Here is a 22561-nt window from a genome sequence, read left to right as displayed (position 1 = left end):
CATAATTTTTGTGCTTCCATCACAAAGTAATATTAACATCTTACTATCCTATGATGGTTATCAGCTGCAATATATTCCATTTTGTAGAAATAAAACATGTATTGCTTCCATTTTTAGTATGCAGAAAATAATAAAAAATAAATGAAGGCAGTTTTAAAATTTTAATCCAGAGGGAGTGCCGAGAAATGCTGTCTGATAAGCAGAACTGACTGCAGCAATTTATACAGTTTATTTCAGCAGGTCTTTTTTGCAGTGGTTTTTAGGTCAGATAGAATTTCTGGTGCTTCCAAAAAAAAGCATCCTGTGAAATCTTTGGGCTGTCGGCTCCCATTCTTCCAAGCACCTTGTTACTGTGTGTGGCCTATGGATGTCTAAAAAAAACCATATTTGTAACCAGTTTGCTCTGCAATCATATCCAAAAAACCTCTGAATGTTAATTTGAATTCCATTTCATCTAGGCATGCCAGGGTAGTTCTATTTTGTCAGATGACACCTTAACAGACTAACAATCCTAGATGTTAGAATGTACCAACACCAGATCATTACAATCCTTTATTTTATTCAAAGTTGAAATAATGTTTTTGTATATATTTAATGGCCATAATTCAAGGGAGATTTTTAGGAAGTACTTTTCTTTATGGTAATTCAGTATTGATTTTGCTTATGTTTTTGTTTAAACATACTATTGTCATTCAACCAGCACCATTACTGGTGCTGGTTGAATGAACCAACAATTTTTAGTGATCAAATAAATTATCCATAGGTGATCCTTTTGTAAATAACAATATTATGAAAAATTTAAAATTGTGAACACTCCGTCCTTTGACATAAGGGTCCTAAAAAATCGAATACCTTGTCATTGTTACTTGATTTTCAAAAATTCTTCCACCAGAGGATTTGTAGCTCACTATAGTGTTTTGCTGCTTAGAATTGTAGCAGAAAAAGTAAAGCAAGTACTTTATACACGTCCCAGAAAGTACATCCATTGTTCAAGCCAAGAGTCTGCTGAACCTGGCTACATCAACATTGTTGAATTGGCAGAATCAATGTGTCGATATGACTTGGATGACATGGATATCATCTGGCTTCAGGAAGTAAATGAGGAACTTGCTGAAATGGGTGAGAAAGCAAAAGTAATAATTTGTTCAACATTTGATAATGTAACAAATGTTCTGAAATAAAATATATGTACACTGATATTTGGTTCTATCATTCTTTCCCAGTATTATAGGTTTGTAAAGTTTTAAAGAATACTCGATAACTTCTGATCTGTTGAGTCATCCTTTCGGAGATATTTCCTTACCAGATTCCTCAATGCCTTCAATAATAACAGAACTTCTGTTGTACTGCCTCATTGGAAAAGTTGGGGTACATTTCGAGATGTATCTGTCTTGAAAATAGTCCAGTTGAATTGTATAGCACATCCAAACAGCACAAGAAATTTTTTATGACATTTTGTATTGTGTTATATGATAATTTTTAGAACATAACATATTTTATAAAATTTGCCAAATTTCAGTTCCACAGGCTTCATGGGTCCCAGATTTTTGAGACATTCTGTAAGTTAGCCCATATGAAGTACCTTGGTTGAACACTTTTTATCCATTTCACCCAGTTAATAGTTACAGAAATGATAGTTTAGTAGTATATAGATCTAGAATTTGTTTCATATATAAAGATCTTAACATGAACTGTAAAATTAGGGTAATATATACTAAGATAATAGTATATCATCTAGCTTGAAATTAGTGGCATCCAGTAGAGTACATCATAATTCTTTATAGTCATGTGATTAAAAGCCTATTTCATTAGTTTGCAGTAATACAAACTGATGTAGTAATGCACAATTCTGATTCTTGTATCTGTTAGTGACAAGTTATTTTAATGAGATTGCCTCCTGACTAAAGCTAAATTCACCTGCATTTATATTTGTCACAAATGGCCCTTTTTCCTCCATTCTTAATTGGAAAGGTCTTTGGGACTCAAGGCTGTGTTATAAGGCACAGTAAGATTTGTATATAAGAGTCATCTCTCTTTATAAAACTAGAATGTAAGCTTGCTGATTCCTTAAGTGGAGTTTAGAAAATATCTACTAAACTACCCTAATTTGAACCATGTATTTTATTATTATTTATATGACGTTTCTTAGTTTATTGGTTAGAAACAGAACTGTGAATTATCTCTGATCAGGTCAGGATTACAAATTTAAAAAAGAAAGAAATATCATGAATATTGTGTATTTTGGGGAGAGGGTGTTTGCCTCAAGATAGAACTCTTTTGTCGTCTTCTGCCTTTTTTTTTTAATCTTCCCCTGATATCATATCTTCTTTATTATTTTTGGCATTGTTTGTATTTTTTTACCTTTTTTCCCATGAGTAGAACAAAAGTAATCATTCATATATATATATATATATATATATATATATATATATATATATATATATATATATATATATATATATATATGAATATGAATATATATATATATACATATTCATATATAATCATTCATATATATATATATATATATATATATATATATATATATATATATAACCACTCTGATAAGCTCATGTTAAAGTAAAAATCAGCATCAAGTGTATGTAAATGGAAATTATGGTTTGAAAATGAAAGACATAATTGGGGCAATATTCAGTGTACCATTTTTAATGGTAATTTTTACCATTTGGCAGGATATGGGCAGCTTGATGAAAATACCATGGAGAAAATGGTAGAAGTCCTGGAACGTCACTGTCATGAGAATATGAACCATGCCATTGAAACAGAGGAAGGGCTTGGTATAGAATATGATGAAGATGTAATCTGTGATGTATGCCGATCTCCTGATAGTGAAGATGGAAATGATATGGTGTTTTGTGATAAATGTAACATCTGTGTGCATCAGGTTTGTTAGGTTTAATTCTTTGCCAATATGAATGCAACATTCAGCTTTTTTTTTTTAGAGTAAGGATTTTTAAGTGGTTTTTGAAAATATGCTAAGTATAAGGAAACATGAGATTTTGTTATGTAGTCAGATGACCATTACGTATGATACAGTGGTACAGTATGAGCTCTGTTGAATCAGTAGCTTTGGACAGTTAGTGGTAACGCTAGCAAAATGCTGTATCATTAATATATAGAAAATGTTACTGAGTAACAAAAATGTATTCTGATGAAATCTGCCATCAGGAAATATCCCTGATAGAGTACAAAAGAAAATACTAGCAATAAAAGGAGAAAACTCCAGGGATCCAAAATTTAACATAGAAAATATAAAGATTATTATGAAATGTGGAAAATACAAACAATAGCATGAACGAAGTGAAGGAAAACTTACAGTAAATCATTGATGTAAATTGTCATAAAAAAGGGATGTTATGACAAACAAAATTTTAGAACAAGGGGAAGAATCACATTTTTTAAAAACAAAAACAAAAAGCAGGTGAAAATATTAAAAAATGTACCAGAAGAAGTTAGGAGAAAAATTTGAAGTGCAAAGAAAAATCGATAAGTGACAGATGTAGTGAAACTAAAATATTGAAAGCTAAATATATGCATTAAAAATGAAATTACATATACACAAACTATGAATATATTACATACCTGGAAATATACCTGGAATAACTTTTTATATTGTATTGTACTGTACTGTATTGTATTTGTTTGTTTAGCTGTTTTATATAGATTACATTTGGGACATTTTACAATAAAGCAGATAAAAGACAAGACAAAAATAGAAACACATAGCAGCTGCCATTAACATAACTTCACACACCTGGGACTCCACAAACCAACTTTTCAAAGTCTAACAAAAGGCAAGCAGGGTCAGGTCTAATTTGATCTTTGAGGGAAGTTGTTCCAAAAGCAGGCACTATAGCAGAAAAGGCTTGCCTGGGCTCCACTAGCTGACATTCCTCAGCTGTTGGTACCCAGAGCTTGTCCCTTGCCAGATTGGATAAGTAACTCCAAGCCATACATGTCTTTAAATATAACTACAAACACCTTGGCCTGTATCTGTGAGCACACTGGAAGCCAGTCCAGTTGTGGAGCACTGGTGAGACATTTGTTGAATAACTGGCACCATTAACTACCCTTGCCATTGCATTCTACTCCAAATACTCTTTCAAGGGCAGCCCCTTTTAAAGCATGTTGCAGTAGTCCAGCCATACAAACAATTTAAGGAATAAAAAGTGTGGGGTCTGATTACACTGTATCTGTAAAAATATTAAATACTTATTTATTAAATTTATATGCCACCTAACTCACTATAGAGCAGTTCAATAAGATTACAAATTAATAAAACTGTGATGGATACTTTAAAAAATGCAACATATTACACAATACAGAAATTATTCCAGATGGGTACATAATATCTAAGTTTACTTATTCTGTCTAAAACAAATATACTGATGTAACGAATCTCTATGATAGCCTTGGTGAGTCATATTTTTAAATGTAAATGAGGATTTTTCAGAAATGTGAAATTGTTTTGAGCATAACATAACTTGGATTCAGGAATGTATTAGGTAGCAGGAATGTTCTTTTTAGCATACGAAAAGTAGTAAAACATTGTAGAGATGTGAAAATGGATTTTTATCTGTATTGAGAATTGTATGAAAATGCATTTAATTTAATGGAACTAAATATATTGAAAAAGACAGGATTGGATGGTAGAGACACATGCATTATGAATTTATATTAGAAACAAACAGCAGTTTTTAAAGTAGTAGAAGAAAAAGAAGAAAATTATTTCAAATATTATATGTGGTAAGAATGTGCATTGCCATTGTTGATCTTTAAATACGGTACATTCTGAAGTTATTTTCAAAGAAGATTCAGAAGCATGCCAAGAAGATACAGTAATAATTTATTCAGATACTGTTTTATTAATAAATATTGAGCAATGTTTGCAAATGTTAATCAAAATTTGTGGACCAAATATAAATCCGAAGACAATAAAAGTAATTATTATAAATAAAAACTCTGAACTAAGTATTACTGTACAGAAAAGAACATGCTGAGGGTATAATGTATAAAATATAAAAATGACCAACATCCTAGCTAAAAAAAAGTCTACATCCATTGTTAAGCAAAAATACAGCTTTTTGGACGAAAACATGAAATAACTGTGTTGATTATTGCTGACTGTTTCAGCAAGAGATGGCACTAAAAAAAATAAAAGTGACACAGCATTCAAATCCAACTTTCAGTTACCTCACTAGAACTGCTGGTTTCAATCATTGAAAGTAATAATTTCATCCTACTCTGCGTGTTATCTCACTTTAGGTGTATTCTGCAGTTCAGGTCATCATACAAGGCAGGGGTGTCAAAATTGCCTCATCACATTGTCATCACGTGACATCGCAATATTTTTTTCCTTCGCGGAGCTGGGATGGGCATGGCCTGCGTGTAGCACATGTGGGCTGTGAGTTTCACACCCCTGATAAAGGGGGAGGAAAAGAAGTATTAAAATTGAGTCAAATGGCTGCTTCTCATATTCTTTGCCATATATTTTTTCTTCTGTCCTTGAAAGGGCAGAAGGTATGCTGATACAGAAACATCTTACTTTAATATTCCCCACAATTTAACCTTTGCCACACCTCTGACTGGATGGTCCACTGACTTCAAGATTCCTTCCCTGGCATATAGTGTCCTCACACTCCGCATTCCTGAATGTGTAGCAGAGTAATGTACAAATGTTCAGTTGCCATTTGTCCTATTTTAGTATTAGTCACTAAATTAGCAATGCGACTTGTAAAAAGCATTACATGTTTTCCAGGCCCCAGGTGAAGGGTCAAGTGAAAAGAGTCACAGAAGGCATTCTCTGGAAATCAGCAGTAGAGAACTTCTGTGTCTTGCTTTAGCTCTTGCCAGAAATTGAGATCTGAATAGCCGTTATTTCTTCCTATGAATATTAGGGTAGATGAGTACAGTCCCCAACTGGATCAGACCTAAAAAGGCAAGATTTTGTCCTTTTTTAAGGGTTGGGGAGAAGTCTTTGAATGTCTCTTCTAAGTACGTGCTTTGGGAAATAACCCAGGATTTCTGAATATATATGCCTGGATTTGCACTGTCTATATTGATGGGCATTCAGATCTTGAATGTAGCCAATATAATGATCAATCTTATGTTTGTCATAGAGGAAAGAAGAGTATTTCTGAATGCGTCTTAGCTGCACATATGAGATGTCTGCGTTCAGTGGCTGGGGAGGCTAGGGAGCCATCTCTTGGAGAAGGTTTAAATTAATTCTTACACTGAATAAGGAATTAGATTTCCATGTCTGATTCTATTAATATTTTAAAGTATTCATAAAGTTATTAAGGAAAATTATCTTCTAAAAAGGTCTATAAACAACGAGAAAGAAACGGAACAGAAAGCAGAATGATCCTTGTTAATAACACTAGAGCATTCATGAAAACAGATGTTCATTTTTTAAAATTTATGCTTGGCCAAGAGTTCCCCCTACTGGATAAAAATAGTACATTCCTGATGCAATTACCTATAAACAGTCTTTTTGAGATTCTTTACTCCTAAAACCAAATAGAGTACTTTCCCAGATTATTTTATAAATGGTGTAAACATGTAAAAAAGATCCTTAGGTGTCAAAAAGCTCCTTTCCTAAATCAATAATACTTAAAAAAGGAATTGTTCTTTATATTCATAGTTTATTTCTTTTCTGTATGTATTTAAATTGAAAAAAGGGCTGATCGTGAAGAAAAGTTGCTACCCAAGTTCCCTTTTGAGAAGCCACACCTGTGCCATTGATGGATATTTCATTTTTATCACTAAAAATAAAATAAAATGTAATTTATTAATGAAAAGGTGATTTTTCTGATCATTGTGTTGAAAATAAGTTTGTGTAAAAATTTGCTGTGGTTAAAATGAATAAAGGTAAATAACATATTCTTACATAAAACAGTGTTCTCTTTTTTTATCTCCAGGCATGCTATGGCATCCTAAAGGTTCCTGAGGGGAGTTGGCTTTGCCGTACTTGTGTTTTAGGTATACATCCTCAGTGTCTCTTGTGTCCAAAGAGGGGTGGAGCTATGAAAGCCACAAGAACGGGTACTAAGTGGGCACATGTGAGTTGTGCTCTCTGGATTCCAGAGGTATGATTATATTAATTACATGCTGTCTTTTTATCGACACTGTTTATATACAAGGAAAAGATTCTGTGATTCAAGAACCCTTGTTCTTGTTTTGTTTTGTTTTTTATTTTTAATATTCTATAGGGCAGGAAGAAACAATTTCAGCAATTTATCAAAAGAAGTTATTAATGTAACTTATATAAAACATATATAATCTTTCCAGATACAGTTAAAATTCACCTAAGAAGTCAGTATTATTGGCAATGAATATTATTGGCAATTTTCTTCATAAGAGCAATTGGCCATACTTTAGTGCACTAATTACTCAGTGAAAGTTTATCTTGAATGTTCCAGTTTTGAGCAATTCTTTGATGCATTTGCATCCAAGCCTGCAATCTCCTGAATGCTCTATTTGTACCTACATTAATATTTAAATCTCCTAGAACAAAATTCTCCCAGGCTAATTTTATTTTAAGATTTCTAACCCCAATTGTTGAGCTTCCTTTTATAAAAGTAAATTTTCCCTCTCTTTTTGAATCTTTTCTGCTTTATTAGGATGGCCACCTCTATAGTTCCTTCTGGAAGAAATTTCCTTCCAATGTATTATTTATCCTAATTCTTCTGATATATATCTCCTGTAAGACAATTTCAATTAAATTGAAGGATTTTTAGTATTTATTAATTCTAGTTTTTTATTGAATCAGTTTATCCCCTAGCATTTAATGAAAACGTCCTATTGTTCTCCCATTATACTTCTCGTTTTCTTTATCATTCCTACAAAACAAATTACCAACAATGAAACCCCAGCTGTCCTACTCTGACTAGCTATCCTTTTCGTCCCTTATTCTTTCACAGCTTCCTGCAGTCTCCTTCTCTACTTATTCCTCCCACCCTAACTATTCAGAACACGTGAATACAGTTCACAGTTGATAAATTAGATCCTCTAACTCAGGGGTGTCAAACTCATGTGATGTAATGGGGCTTTTTTTCCCTGCGCTAAACCGGCCGTGGGCATGGCCAGCACGTGCCGCATCCAGCCCACGGGCCACGAGTTTGACAACCCTGAGTTTGACAACCCAAGGTGAGTGCTATGTTGAGCTCTCACCTTTCACCTCTTTCTTCCAAACTCATCTTTATTTTAACTTCCAAATATTTATTTTAACTTCCAAATAATACTTTGCTTTCCTCTCTATTTTATCTTAAGTATTTGCCAACTAATATAAACAATATCAAATAATTTTGTTGCAAACAGCAACCAACTTATGAGTGATATAAACTGAATTATTCCATATCTTCTCAAGTTATATGAATCTGTTAAATCTCATAGCTAGTGATTTATTAATTTTTATGAAGCATTGTTTAGGTTTATTAAGACTGTTTAATCTCTGGAGTATAAAACTAATCTATTTTCCTTGTGATTGAAATCCGATTGGCATGAAAGTGACCTCCCATTTATCTTTTTTTTTTTTTTTTTTGAGTAATTCTTCTGTTAGAAATTTGAAGGCCTTTCTTCTTTGTAGTGTGACAAGTTTGTTATCTTGGAAAAGGAACAGTTTGTCTCCATTGTAATTTTTTTTTTTTGAGTTCTTAAGCTTTTTCTTTTACCCTAATACAACCCTTACAAGTATATCTCTTGATTTTTGCATTTGATTGGACTTAGAGAGAATATGGGGCATTTTCCTGTTTCTCCCATAGTTTTACTACTAGTTCAGGGTGCTGACTCAACAGTCTTCAATTTATAGCTGTACTTCCTTTGCCATTTTGAGGATTGCCCTTCTTAGACATCTTTTTTATTATTAATCTGCCCAATTAGTTGGATATTAGTTAAAAATAATTGACAGACATTAGCAAAAATACCTGGGTCAGGGTGAGTCCAGTTGGTTCACCTTGGGGTCTTCTCCAGCAGCTAGCCACACTCAACCAACCTTGTCTTTTGTTGGACACATGTGGTGCTCAAAACCTCAACTTCCTTTCCTTTATAAACCACTGGTACACCTAGTGAGCCATACTGATGAAAATTTGCAGTGCAGGTCATATCATGATACAAATCCCATCTTTGGATACTTTGAATTTTGATGCTAGCATGGCAATTGTGCTATTTGTATCATGATTATTATTCCATCAGTTCCCTCTTGTGACTGTTTGTATAGTATTTATTAATCAATTCTATTCAGAGAGAAAAAACTATAGTATTTTATTATATTTTTACTGTATTAGCTATCCTGAGAACCTTATCAGAAATTGAATTACTTTCATTTTAACATTAGCATTACTATTGTGGCTTAAATGTTGTCTTTGTTTTGCAAAATGCTAAAGTAGAAAAATAAAGTAGTTTTGGATGTTTTGCATTTTAGGTAAGCATTGCTTGTCCAGAAAGGATGGAACCGATTACAAAAGTGTCCCACATTCCCCCAAGTAGATGGGCTTTAGTTTGCAGTTTATGCAAAGTGAAAACTGGTGCTTGTATCCAGGTATTTGCTGATTTCTATGCTGTAATCTTTGAGCTTAAAGAATTGAAATGGTTCACTAGCCAAGCATATTTCATTCTGATTGGTATCAAATATCTTCCTCATAATATGAGGAAAGAATACAAGTTTAGCAGCCACTTTGTTCCCTAGTAAGCAGCTTTTAGAAATCTTTGGTCTTCGGATAAAGGAAGTGTACATTAAACAAGATAGTTAGGCATTTGTAGGATTGTGGAAGGTTTCCAATTTGATTGAGGGGGGAGAAATTTGGCATGTGCATGGGTGCATATAGATCACATACAGAAAAACATGCAACTTCTTTAAGAAGCTTAAAAGTTCTGTTAAAATCTTGAATTGTTACTAACTGTGTGTCAGGAAGTGGTGAATTGTTTAGAGTGATCTAGTTTTGGGAAGGACAATTTAGGAGGACCTCCAGAAGTAGTCAAAGGCTTTCAGGGGTGTGGCGGGGGGAGAAGATGATACAAGTGCATTGCTGGAAGCAGTGTGTCTTGAGTTTTTTCTGTAATAGAGGGCATTGGGCCTCTATAATTAAGAGCTTTATTAAGGGGATTTTCATTGTCTGTTGATGCTTGATTTGTTTTCATTCAACAGTGCTCTGTGAAGAGCTGTATCACTGCCTTTCATGTCACATGTGCCTTTGAGCATAGCTTAGAAATGAAAACAATCCTGGATGATGGTGATGAAGTCAAGTTTAAGTCATATTGTCTAAAGCATAGCAAAACCAAGCAAAATTTGATACCTGATATGGAGAACCTCAAGAGCACAGTAGACCAGAAGCAATCTGAGAGAGAGAAAACCAGTTTGCGTGCTCAGAAACTTCAGGAACTGGAGGAAGAGTTCTACTCACTTGTGAGAATAGATGATGTTGCAGCAGAACTGGGGCTTCCTAAGCTTACTGTGGACTTGACCTTTAATTACTGGAAATTAAAAAGGAAGAGTAACTTTAATAAACCATTATTTCCTCCCAAGGAGGATGAAGAAAATGGCTTGATTCAGCCAAAAGAAGACAGCATTCATACTCGAATGAGAATGTTTATGCATTTAAGACAGGATTTAGAGAGGGTAAGTAATTGATCAGTGGTGAAATCCAGTTTTTTTTACTACCAGTTCTGTGGGCGTGGCTTGGGCATGGTGTGGCTTGGTGGGTGTGGTAGGAGAAGGATACTGCAAAATCGCCATTCCTACCCCACTCTGGGGCCAGCCAGAGGTGGTATTTGCCGGTTCTCTGAACTACTCAAAATACCCGCCACTAGTTCTCCAGAACCTGTCAGAACCTGCTGGATTTCACCCCTGTAATTGATGCTGTTATAAATGAAGCTGTTGCAATAAGAAAAAAAAATTGTACTGGAGAATGAGGGATAGAGTAATAATTAAAATGGAAGATACTGCACCATTGATAAGATTTTTTACAGACTTCCCTTTTAACTCTGGTTTTAGAAACTCTCTCCAATAACAGGAAGGGGACTAATCTGGTTCTCAGACATGATGGCCACTGATAATCTTTTCATTGTGGACATTTAAAGTACCGTATTTTTCAGAGTATAAGACGCACAGGAGTATAAGACGCACCTTAGTTTTTGGGGAGGAAACTAAGAAAAAAGCTGATTGGCAGGTGGATTGGCCTCCCAGAATAGCGCCAGCTGTTCCCAGAGATGAATTTTAGCAAAAGGTTCCTTGGTTGTGAGCTCTGTGCCTTGCTTTTTTTGGCTTTTTTTCCCCTGCCTCTGAAACTCCATTTCAGAAAAAACTTCTTTCTGCCTCTGAAAGCCTCCAAAACAGAACTTCAGAAAAAAAGCCTCTGAAGCTCTGTTTGGGGGCTTTTTTTCTGAAGCTCCATTTGGGGCTTTTTTTCTGAAGCTCCGTTTCTGATGCTTTTTTCAGCCTCTGAAACGTCCATTTGAGAAACTGGGTGGGGCTACATTTGGAATATAAGACACAGATTTTCACCCTCTTTTTGGGGGGGAAAAGGTACTCCACAAAATACGGTATCCAAAAGAATGATTTGTGAATGGATAGTAAAATGGGATTAGACTTATAAAGAGGAATTTTTTGAAATATTGGAATATTTTAAAGGGATCATAAAGAAAGTGCTCAGGTAAACATAAAACTATACAACAGTAACTGCAAGATAAACTGCAAAGATCATAAATGGAAGTTATCTTCCTGAGATACTTATAGTCCTCTGTAATCAAATGGGTGTCCATTGTCAGGTGAAGCAGTTTTTTATGCATGGTTAGTTACAACTGGAATTCTAAAAATAATTGTTTTAAGCCAAGATAAATCAGTATAATTTGAATCTTTAGATTTCATTTTTGCAAATAATTTTAAATATACAGATATAAATAAACTTTTGTCAAGGAATTTATTCTTAATCGTTTAAAAAATACTTTGCAAGCTTTTTCAGGTGCTTGATTTTGTGTTTTCTGTAGGTAAGGAATCTTTGCTACATGGTAAGCAGAAGAGAAAAAATAAAACTTTCACATAGCAAAGCACATGAACAGGTCTTCAATTTACAAGTCCAACTTATTAATCAGGAAATTGCTGCAGGTAATGAATACATAACAGACTTATTTTCTATATATTAGTATCTCAACCTTTAAAACCTTTTTTCACTGTAGTAATTTTTAAATTCTTTTTCATGAGAATAAGTTATATGATACTTACATGCTATAGTTGAATTTATGTAATTGTAAAACATTCACTGTGCAAATAACTCTGGATAATTATAGACATCTGATGAAGCTTGCATTGCTTCAGAGAATCTACATAGAATCCACATCTGGATATGGAACCATCCCTTTTCTCTGAATCTTACCTTGTTCTATTGTTCTTCCCAGGCCTGGCCCTAAGTATTTCTTCAAATTAATATTTTTATCCAAAGCTTATCCAAATCTATATTATCCTTTTGCAAAATTACCCCCAGAATCATTATATTAAATTGACTTTGGCACTTACATTGGCATTAATCCTTTTAGTCTTTTAGCTTTTAAGCTAAAACTTAACAGAAAGAAAGCAGTTTATTTTATTTATTAATCAAACTTATATACCGCACCATCTCCCGTAGGACTCAGGGCGGTTCACAGGCATATTAAAACAATATAATAAATAAACATTAAGACCCAGTTAAAACTAAATATTATCATGGCCTGATCACTAAAACAATAGAAACCAATAAAAACCCCATTAAAATATGCTAAAACATTTTATCTTAGGCTAGTCCCGCACGCTGAAATAATAGAGTCTTCAGTTCACGTCTGAAGGTCCGGAGGTCGGGTAGTTGTCGTAATCCTGGAAGAAGCTCGTTCCACAGGGCTGGTGCCGCCACAGAGAAGGCCCTCCCCCTGGGGGCCGCCAACCTACATTGTTTGGTCGACGGCACCCTGAGGAGGCCCACTCTGTGGGAGCGCACAGGTCGTTGGGAGGCAATTGGCAGCAGAAGGCGGTCTCGAAGGTATCCCGGTCCTAAGCCATGGAGCTGACTGTTTCCTCTGGATTTTTCTTCTGATTGTAATGCAAGCCATAACTAAAGACAGTGGGAAAGTAAAGGAAAAAAAAGCCATACAAGAATGTTGTCCTGGCAGTTGTAGTAGTTAACCATGAGAAGAGGGTTGGTAGTCTTTGAGCCCCCTAACAGCCCCTAGCACAGCGGTTCTCAACCTGTGGGTCGGGACCCTGTTGGGGGTCGAATGACGATTTGCCAGGGGTCGTCTAAGACCATCGGAACTATGGGAAGTATACTTGCGAGTTGAAGAATCGCGCTCCAATGGTTGACTTCACAAGCCAGCTGCAGGCTCTTCAAATCGCTAGCCGAATTCGGCTTCAGGCTTCCAATCACACTTGGCCAATAAAAAAAAAAAAAAATCTTCAGGTGTGATCAATTAAAAAAGAGAGAAATCTTTGCTCTGATGTCTCCCTCTCAAGCCAGCTGCAATCACTCCCAATCGCTAGCCTAATTTAGCTTCAGGCGCGATAAACTTAATAGGGGAGGAGTCTCCGCTTTAATGCCTCCATCCTCAAGGAAATCGCAAGCAGTTCAGATCGCTAGCCAATACGGCTTCAGGCGCGATAAATTCAAAACGAAAATAATTTTACGGTTGGGGGTCGCCACATCATGGGGAATTGTATTAAAGGGGTCGCAGCATTATAAAGGTTGAGAACCACTGCCCTAGCAGCATTACACCATCAAGTTTAGACAGTATAATAATTTGGTTTTGTTTGATTGTACAGTGTAGTTGTCGTGTCCCACTCCTCCGCTGACGGCCGGGAAATGACGGTCAGGGAAATCCGAATCAGGTGTGCCTCTGCAGCTCTGCCAAAGTCCTAGCAAAGTCCTCAGGGCAGGCAGGAGTCCAGAAAGTGACTTCAGCAAGATATGTTTAGACTTTGCCTGACTCAGAGAATGCCAGAAAGCAGATCCTTTATATAGGCCATGGGGTGTGGCTCCATGACTCAGCACTTATCCAGGCCTGCCCCTCCCTTCCTTCTGTTGCCTCCGCCTATCAAGTCTTCTGACGCGAGGGTCACTCCAATCGGCAGCTGTTGGTAATTGACCTCCCTCAGGCTCACATGCTGTGGAGGAGGGGGAGGGGTCTAGTTGCTCCGTTTGCCTGGGCATGGAGCCAGAGCTGGGGGCTGGAGGTATTTCTTCCTCTTCAGCCTGTCTGGGCATGGAGCCAGGGCTGGGGCCGGAAGGCATACTAGAACATTCCTCCGTGTTCGGAAGCAGATAAGAAGACCCCGGCTGAGGTGAGATTGGACGAGACACAACAGTAGTTTTCTCCATTTAAAAAAATGCAGTCCAGATACCAACGAAATCTACATTCAGTAGTACAAGCAGTACATAAGTATTTGGTTTTTTTAAATAATATTTTTCGTTATGGATTACATTTGTGTTCTCAAAAGGAAACAGCTTTAATATCTGCAAATAAACAGTATTTGGAGAGCAAAAAGACCATGGTTAGATCACTCCTTGACATCCCTGAGGCTTACACCACCCACTCTGACTGGACTCATTTGAGTAATCTGCCTTTGGAGACTGAAATGGGTCCCAGAAGGAACTGAGGCATATTCTTAAGAATTTGCTGCGCAGTGCTGCTGAAGCCTTAGTAATGGCTTGGAACCATAAGGCCACTGAGACTCTGGACAAGATTGTGCCTATATGACCACTCTCGACCCTTTGCATCCATCATTTCCTATAGTTCATGGAGGAACTGAGGGTTCTGAAATGGGTTAAGAGATGCCTAGAGTGCCACTGGAGAAAAATGACTCCAGCTGGACACGACTTAGACAACTATTAAGGCCTATCTCATAACAATGACAAAACAACGCTAGTTCTCTACTCTCATTGCTTCTACAGTGTTGCCCATTGGCCTTGTCCCAGATCACCCAATCCCTCCTAGGCCAGGTGGGTTTGAATTATCATCTTCAAGGCCGTGCAGAAAAATTTGTTGAAAGCCTGTTGTATAAAATTGCTTAGATTTGCTTCCAGTTAGAACCCATGCATGGTGCAGGTCCTTATGAGATGCCTAGGGAGATGTCTTGATCTGTAATTTGGGAACAGTTGATCCTGTTGGATTTAAGGAAGTGGACAGGATCCTCTGTGCTGTCAGTGGAACTACCTGTCAGTTAGATCCTTGTCCCTCCTGGCTGGTGAAAGCCTCCAGGATGGTGACCAGCAGGTGGGTTCATTCAATGATAAATTCCTCACTGCAGGAAGGGACATTCCAGGAACCTTTTAAGGAAGCCTTGGTTTGTCCTCTCCTTAAAAAAACCCATCATTCAACCCCACAAATCTGGACAACTTTCTTCCAGTTTCCCATCTTCCCTTTTTAGAGAAGATAGTAAAAGAGGAGGTTGCTTGGCAGTTTCAGAGGGTCTTGGATGAAACCGATTTTCTGGACTCTGTTCAATCAGGCTTGGCTATGGAACAGAGACAGATTTGGTTGCCCTTATGGACAATCTGTGGTGTAAGCAGGATGAGGGTAGTGCAACCATTCTTATTGTCCTTGACTTCTCAGTGGCTTTCGATACCATCTACCATGGTCTCCTTTTGGGCTGACTATGCAAGTTGAGGCTAATTGATATTGATAGAAAATGAGAGATCTACCCCCATCTCTCATCTGGACTACTCCAGTGCATTCTGTATGGGACTACCCTTGAAATCCATTCTGAAGCTTCAGCTGGTTCAGCGTGGCAGGCTTTGGGTAACAGGGTTCCAGAAAAACCTCTTCTGCATAAAAAAAACTCTGAAGCCATTGTCTTTCAAAGTTCTTTACTAGCATAAGGAAACTGGCACACGATGAGTGAAATTCCAAAACTGAAACTTCCGGATTCTTTTCCCAGTTATACAAACCCCAAGAGTTCCACCCCCCTATCCCCCTTGCCAGTCACATGGTCCAACGTTCTTCCACTTTATTCAAAACCTCTTCTTGCCACTCCTTCTGCAGATGTGAACACAATCCGACCTTGACGCCTTGAAGAATGTTACCATACCCCTCAACCCCCCCTTCTTCCCCTCAGGGGAGAAATGTGGCAGTGTCTGGAAACCTACGGCCTAGTATGGTTTCCAAGCCTGACAGGCATCCCCCCTTGCAAAAGAAGCTATATCCTAGGAAAGAAAACAAAGAATTAATAAAGAAGAGTGTCGGTGGTCCGCACTTCCCTTCTACCCCTCTCTTCCACCACCAAGTGGTTTTTTAGGTTTATCAGGGAAAGTATCGGAAATTGTTTAATCAAATTGTCAGCATACTTTCCAACTTTTGACCCGAATAGATTCTGATAAAGGATATTCTTTCCAGTGGACTAAAAATTGTAATTGACCTCTGTATAGTCTAGAGTCAAGGATTTTCTTGATCTCATAGTGGGTCTCACCTTGGATTATCGGGGGGAGGGGGCGGGAGGTAGAGGTCTCAATCCAGATTGTCTAGCAGGTTTTAATAAGCTGCTATGTAATACGGGGTGTATTTTCCCCAAAATTCGAGGGAGTTTGAGTTGGACAGTAACGGGATTAATAATCTTTACAATGGGGAAAGGGCCCAAAAATTTTGGACCAAATTTTTTGCTTGGTATTCTCAACCTCAGATACTTAGTAGATAAAAAGACTTTATCCCCAATGCGAAAAGGGGGTTGAAGGGAACGGTGTTTGTCAGCTTGGGCTTTATATTTTTGAGCTGTTACAGCTAAGGCCTTTTTTGTATTTTCCCACCCTTTTTTCAACGAATTCACCCAGTCCGTTAGGGAAACGGAAGTGGGGGGTTGCACGGGGAGTTCAGGCATTGGAATGAAGTCCATGCCGGTGGTTATCTGAAAAGGAGTTAACCCCGTGCTGCTGTGTACAGCATTATTATATGCGACCTCTGCAAATGCCAACAAATCTGACCAGTTCTCTTGTTGGTAATTTACATAACACCGTATGTATTGTTCCACCATTGAGTTCAATTTCTCAGCCGCACCATTGGTCTCAGGATGGAACCCAGAACTAAATCATTGAGACGACCCAATGGACTGTAGGAACTCCTTCCAGAACTTGGCCGTGAATTGAACACCCCTGTCGGATATTATCTTTTTAGGAACCCCGTGTAGTCTGTAGATGTGTTTCACAAAGAGCTTTGCTAATTTTCTTGCCGATGGCAATCCGCTGCACACAATGAAGTGGGCCTGTTTAGAGAACAAATCCACTATGGTCCATATCACCGTATTTCCCCCACTAGGTGGGAGTTCAACAATGAAATCCATGGCAACCTTCTCCCAGGGTCTCGTGGGTTTGGCCACGGTTTGTAGGAGTCCGGGGGGGTTCCCTGGTCTGGATTTCATGGTGGTGCAGGTGGCACAGCTCCGCACATAGTTTTCGACATCTGATTTCATTTTTGGCCACCAGAATTGCCTTCTAGCCAAGTGGAGAGTTTTCAAAAACCCAAAGTGACCTCCTAGGCGAGAGTCGTGGCTTCTCTGTAGTATAGCCAACCGCATAATGACGGGTACATAAATCTTGGTTCCCTTCCAGGGTAGTCCATCCTTTAAGGTGAGGTCCAGCAAGTTTTCTTTAAACCAAGCATCGTCAGCGAGTGCTGATTTTAATTCCGCTAGTAGTTTATTTGGTGGGGTGTTAGCACCACGGCGTGATCGCAGTCGAGTAAGTGCTTGGCTGGCTGGTTAGCTATCGGGAATCATCGCATGTACTACCTCTTCGCGTTGGCTGTCAAATTGCGGTTTCCATTCCTAGTATGGTTTCTAGGCCTGACATTGGGACCCTTAGAATGCACCTTTTTACACCTCTGTTCTGTGAACATCATTGGCTACTGGTCTGGTTCTGGATGCAGTTCAAGGTGTTGGTTATGACCTTTAAAAAGCCTTTAATGGCATTGGTCCAGGCTGCCTGATGAACCCTCTCATCCTGCGAAGACAAGCCTGCCCCATTTGGGCTGGCAGAGGGCCTACTGTAAATCCTGTCAGTCAAAGAACTCTTGACTATTGGGATCCATAGAACAGCCTTCTTTGTCGTAGTACCCACCATTTGGAACTCTATACCCTCCAAGGTGAGATATGCCTCTACCCTCCTATCCTTCCATAAGAGCCTGAAGACCTGGCTCTGCTGGTTGGCTTAGGAACACAATTGGGATGGGGGGTTTACTATGGTGGAGATGGCTACCAGATTGATTGCAAATTCCACCCCTCATTTCTTGTTTCCTCACCTGCCCATCTTTTATTTTCATATCATGTGTTCTCATTGTTTTCTTTTTCATTGTTTATTGTATTGTTCCATTACTTTGCTACTGTTATGTTTACACTTTTAATTCCTCTGTTTTTATTATGGTAAGCCACCAGAGTAACCCCACAGCAAGATAGGCAGCAAATAAATTTAACAAATAATTAAAAAAAGAAAAAAAAAGGAATGTTCAAAAAATGCAATTTATAATATAAATATGTGCGGTTGCTACTGTATATGTAACAGTTTCATAAAAGATACATTATACATGTTTTCATGATAAAAGTTGGGTCTTAAATATATCTCTCTTACCTTTATCTCTTTCAGGTCATTCCCTGACAAGTGCACTAGAGAATACATTGTTCTACCCTCCTCCTCGAATCACTTTAAAATTAAAAATGCCAAAATCATTGGGAGATTGCAAAAGCAACTTAAAAACTGGTACCAAAACATTTTCTCCTGATAACAATGCCATGCTTTATAATAAAAGAGGTATTTCACTATCCAAGGAAACGTTTATTTCAAATATGAAGTCCTACTCAAGATTTCAGCATGAAAACAGAAGCAATGGCTTACTGGAAGGCATTACGAAAGCTAGAATCGTAGCAAAGGATTCTGGATCCGAGAACTTATCAGAACTTTTCCATCCTGGGCAATCATCTGGCAAACCCCTGGCACTTCAAGCTGCATTGCATGGACAGTCTTCGGTTGGCAATGGGAAAATTCAACACAATTCTAAATTAGAAAAATCTAATGGCTTAATGAGCAGAGTTGGAGATATCACTCAGCGAGACAGCTCCAGCCAAACAATATATGAACAACAGTCTGTACTCTCTGCCCACCAGGCTAGCCAGAGTACCTTCAGAAAATCCACAATGGAACACTTTAGTAGGTCCTTCAAAGAAGCAACCAACAGTTTGGTGAGGACTACCGAAGATCTCAGGTGTGAAAAACCCTCAAGAAGGCTTTCAGTGAGAGAGCGTCCATGGGGCAAGCAGACTTTTGAATATCAAATGGGGAGTGCCCCCTATCAAGACAATGATGGGTATTGCCCTGATCTGGAACTCAGTGATTCTGAAGCAGAGAGTGAAGAAAATAAAGGGCAAATCAGATTAAGGAAAAGCAGCTCAGGCAGAGAAAGCCCGAATAAAGACTTCAATAGAGATTGTCAAAATAGAAAGAAAAGAAACTTGATTTCTCATAGTTCAGTGCAAAGGTGATAGAAATCCCTGAAAATGAAAATAGCTCAGCTTCGTGGGTATCTAAGAGTAATGATTATAAACCTTGGGAAATCTCCAGGTTAGAGTGCAGGGTCCACAAGCAAGTGACAATGTTTCTCCAAACTGTACAATGGTTTGCTCTTTTGAGGAGATTGCTTCCCCCCCAACTGTTTTTTTTTTGGGGGGGGGAGACTCAAAAAGCTCTTTCATCATCCTGTGACAATCTACAAAGTGACTAGATAATTCTTGTTGCAGCTGCAATAGATTCTCATTTCATGAAAACACTTCAAGCTCAGCTTTTGGAAGAATTGTCACATTTGAAATAATGTCTGCTAAAGTGTTTTCCTGAATTGAGTCATGTGACTACTAGGGGAAAAAATAATGTTCTCAGTCAATATTAGAAAAAATTATATGAGCCTAACTCCTTAGAAGTAGGACTGATTTTAACTCAGTGGGACTTAACTTTCAAATAAACATTATATATCATCAAAATATATTATATATCCTCCTAATCTGTTGAGGAAGGTTTATAAACTCCACAGTTAATGCTGCCAAACACACACTGACCTCTAGATTTTTCCCAATAGTAAACGTCTAAAATTTGTGTTCCTTTTCACTATTATAAAGTGCTGTATTCTGTACATACCTTTTAACTTCTAGTATTTTTAAATTGTTTTTAATCCCTTTGTACATAGTAACTTGTTGTGCATTGCACCTGTAAAATAGGTTATGCAGCCAGCCAATAAAAATGGCTGGCGTGTGGATAATGTTTAACACTAGAAGTACTTAATTTCTTTAACATATTCAGGCAATCACCGGTGATGCCAAATTTTCCCATATATTCTTAAAACTTGATCCCCTTCCCAACATGTTAGTATTTTTGGTAAACTAACAAATATGTTCAGATTTCTGAGCCAAAATGTTTAAAATCAGTTTATGCAAAGGTCTATGTACATTGAATTCTAGGTTTAAATAATCAAAAATCATAAAGTATTTTTGATTCCCAAACACCTTCATAGCTACTTTAAGTTTTTTTAAACTAACATATTGTAATATTATAAAATGCACACGCATAACATCATTACATAATTTTTTCTTTAGTTCATTGCTGCATACATTGCTGTACACCCGATTTTTAATCAGAATAAAAATCATTTTATTTTTGGAGCAATCACATATTTAGTTTGGTAATGTAATGCCATAATGTGAAACAACAATAATTGCTGTACATTTGGAATCCAATAACAACAAATGAGGGCCTTGATGTCCTTGAAAGCCTTAATACTATTCAATTTACTTAGGAAGAATAAATTGACTCATGAAAGTTATATATTAAATTTGGCAGGTCTGTGCTTTTTCGTTTTAGGCATATTTAAAATTGCTTTGTCAACTTTTGTATCTATTTTTTGTCTTTAAAAAGATGTATTTTTGAGGCATTTCCTTTGGTGTAAATATGCAATTGTATTTTGTTTTAAGTTTGTTGAGAAAATTTAGCCTTTGTGTTTTGAGCCATTCAGAATGGTGCTAGAAAATTTATTTCTCTACATACTGGTTCTGACTAAACTGGGGTACAATTTTTCAGTAGCCAGGGGGAGAAAACAATACAGTTGATGACTCATGCATTGAGAAAAAGAAAGAAATGGTGCTTCTGCAAGCTACAACTGTTTTGCAAATTTTAGGTTGATGATTTAAAATAAATCTCATCAGGCAATAGTGTTTTTTCTCAATACTTTTATATGATTTCCACAGATACATGAAGGACCTCTTAACTTCATAATTTCAAGTATCTATCTCCAAAATATAATTGCTAGTTTTCACAAAGTGTTCAATAGCTAATTTTGCAGTGTTACCTTATAATTTGTTTTCTTGTTTTGACACATATGCATACCCAAATTCAGTTTTTTTTAAAAAAATGGACTGTCTTTTTCAGACGTCTCCTTTTTACAATACTTTTTTCATTAAATTATGAAACTGCTAACCTTATCTTTTTCATTGTGATCATTTGAAGACTGTAATACTTAGGAAGACTGCATTTAGTGCTTTAGTTAATTCATGAAGGACTAGTAACATTCCTCCAAAAAAAAAGCACATGGGCAACCCCAGGTGTGTGTAAGTGGCCTTGAGGATCTTAAAGAACTTGCACATAATCCAGGATAGTCTCCATATAAAGATTTGATAATGTATGACTCTTAATTTTTATAGGACTAAAAAATCAGATTAAATAAATATAAATAAGTTTGTATGAGTTTTAATGAATTCTGTTCATTTGATTAATTTGTTCCTTTATCAAATCAGTATGGGGATCAAACAAAAATTCTGAATCAAACATTTTAACAATATCTTACCTTAGAAAAGACATTTATTTATTGCATTTATTATATTGATAAATAACTAAAAGCGGTGAATATAGTTAATACTCCTTCCTCTTCCTGTTTGCTGCATAACAAGAACCCTGTGAGATAGGTTGGCTGAAAGAGAATGACTGACCAAAACTTACTCAGCTGATTTTCATACCTAAGATGAGACTAGAATTCAGTTTCCTGTTTTCTAGCCTGGTGTCTTAACTACTAACTAGACCAAAGGCATCCCATGTTATATATAAGACAAAGGGAGTAGGAATGCCTCTTGCGACAGTCTGATAACTTTGTTTTCCAGAAAAACATGCAATCTTTTGCCTAGTTTAGCACAGTATCTTTATTTGCTTGCTTTTACACAATTAATATTGGGATGTTGGAGCACTACGTACTATTATTTCTTGCAATTAGTTTTAAGATCATGGCATTATTGTTTCTTTTAGGAAATGTGTAACATACATTTTTGGCCTAGCAAAGGAATCCCCAGATAGTTTCTAAATTTAGGTAAAGGTAAAGGTTCCCCTCGCACATATGTGCTAGTCGTTGCCGACTCTAGGGGGCGGTGCTCATCTCCGTTTCAAAGCCGAAGAGCCAGCGCTGTCCGAAGACGTCTCCGTGGTCATATGACTCAACGCCAAAGGTGCACGGAACGCTGTTAACTTCCCACCAAAGGTGGTCCCTATTTTTTCTACTTGCATTTTTACGTGCT

The 22561-nt window shown here is 37.1% G+C and overlaps 1 protein-coding gene across 3 annotated transcripts in view; it reads left to right on the top strand.

Moving 5' to 3' along the window:
• JADE3 (jade family PHD finger 3) overlaps window positions 1–21736 on the top strand; it is a 56178-nt gene extending 34442 nt beyond the window's left edge. For 2 of the 3 annotated variants that reach the window (XM_058185691.1, XM_058185689.1), the window contains exons 5-11: window positions 929–1119; window positions 2694–2905; window positions 6942–7109; window positions 9443–9559; window positions 10166–10636; window positions 12004–12121; window positions 18606–21736. In XM_058185691.1, the coding sequence (XP_058041674.1) occupies window positions 929–1119; window positions 2694–2905; window positions 6942–7109; window positions 9443–9559; window positions 10166–10636; window positions 12004–12121; window positions 18606–19498 (2170 nt within the window). In that variant the 3' untranslated portion in view covers window positions 19499–21736. The remainder of the gene's footprint in view (window positions 1–928; window positions 1120–2693; window positions 2906–6941; window positions 7110–9442; window positions 9560–10165; window positions 10637–12003; window positions 12122–18605) is intronic. The other variant, XM_058185690.1, reaches the window with a different exon arrangement.
• The last annotated feature ends 825 nt before the right edge of the window (window positions 21737–22561 follow it).

Source organism: Ahaetulla prasina, chromosome 5 (assembly GCF_028640845.1).
Source record: "Ahaetulla prasina isolate Xishuangbanna chromosome 5, ASM2864084v1, whole genome shotgun sequence".
In the NCBI taxonomy this organism is placed as follows: domain Eukaryota; kingdom Metazoa; phylum Chordata; class Lepidosauria; order Squamata; family Colubridae; genus Ahaetulla; species Ahaetulla prasina.
The sequence above is the reverse complement of the archived record's forward strand: the minus strand, read 5'-3'. Positions and strand labels throughout refer to the sequence as shown.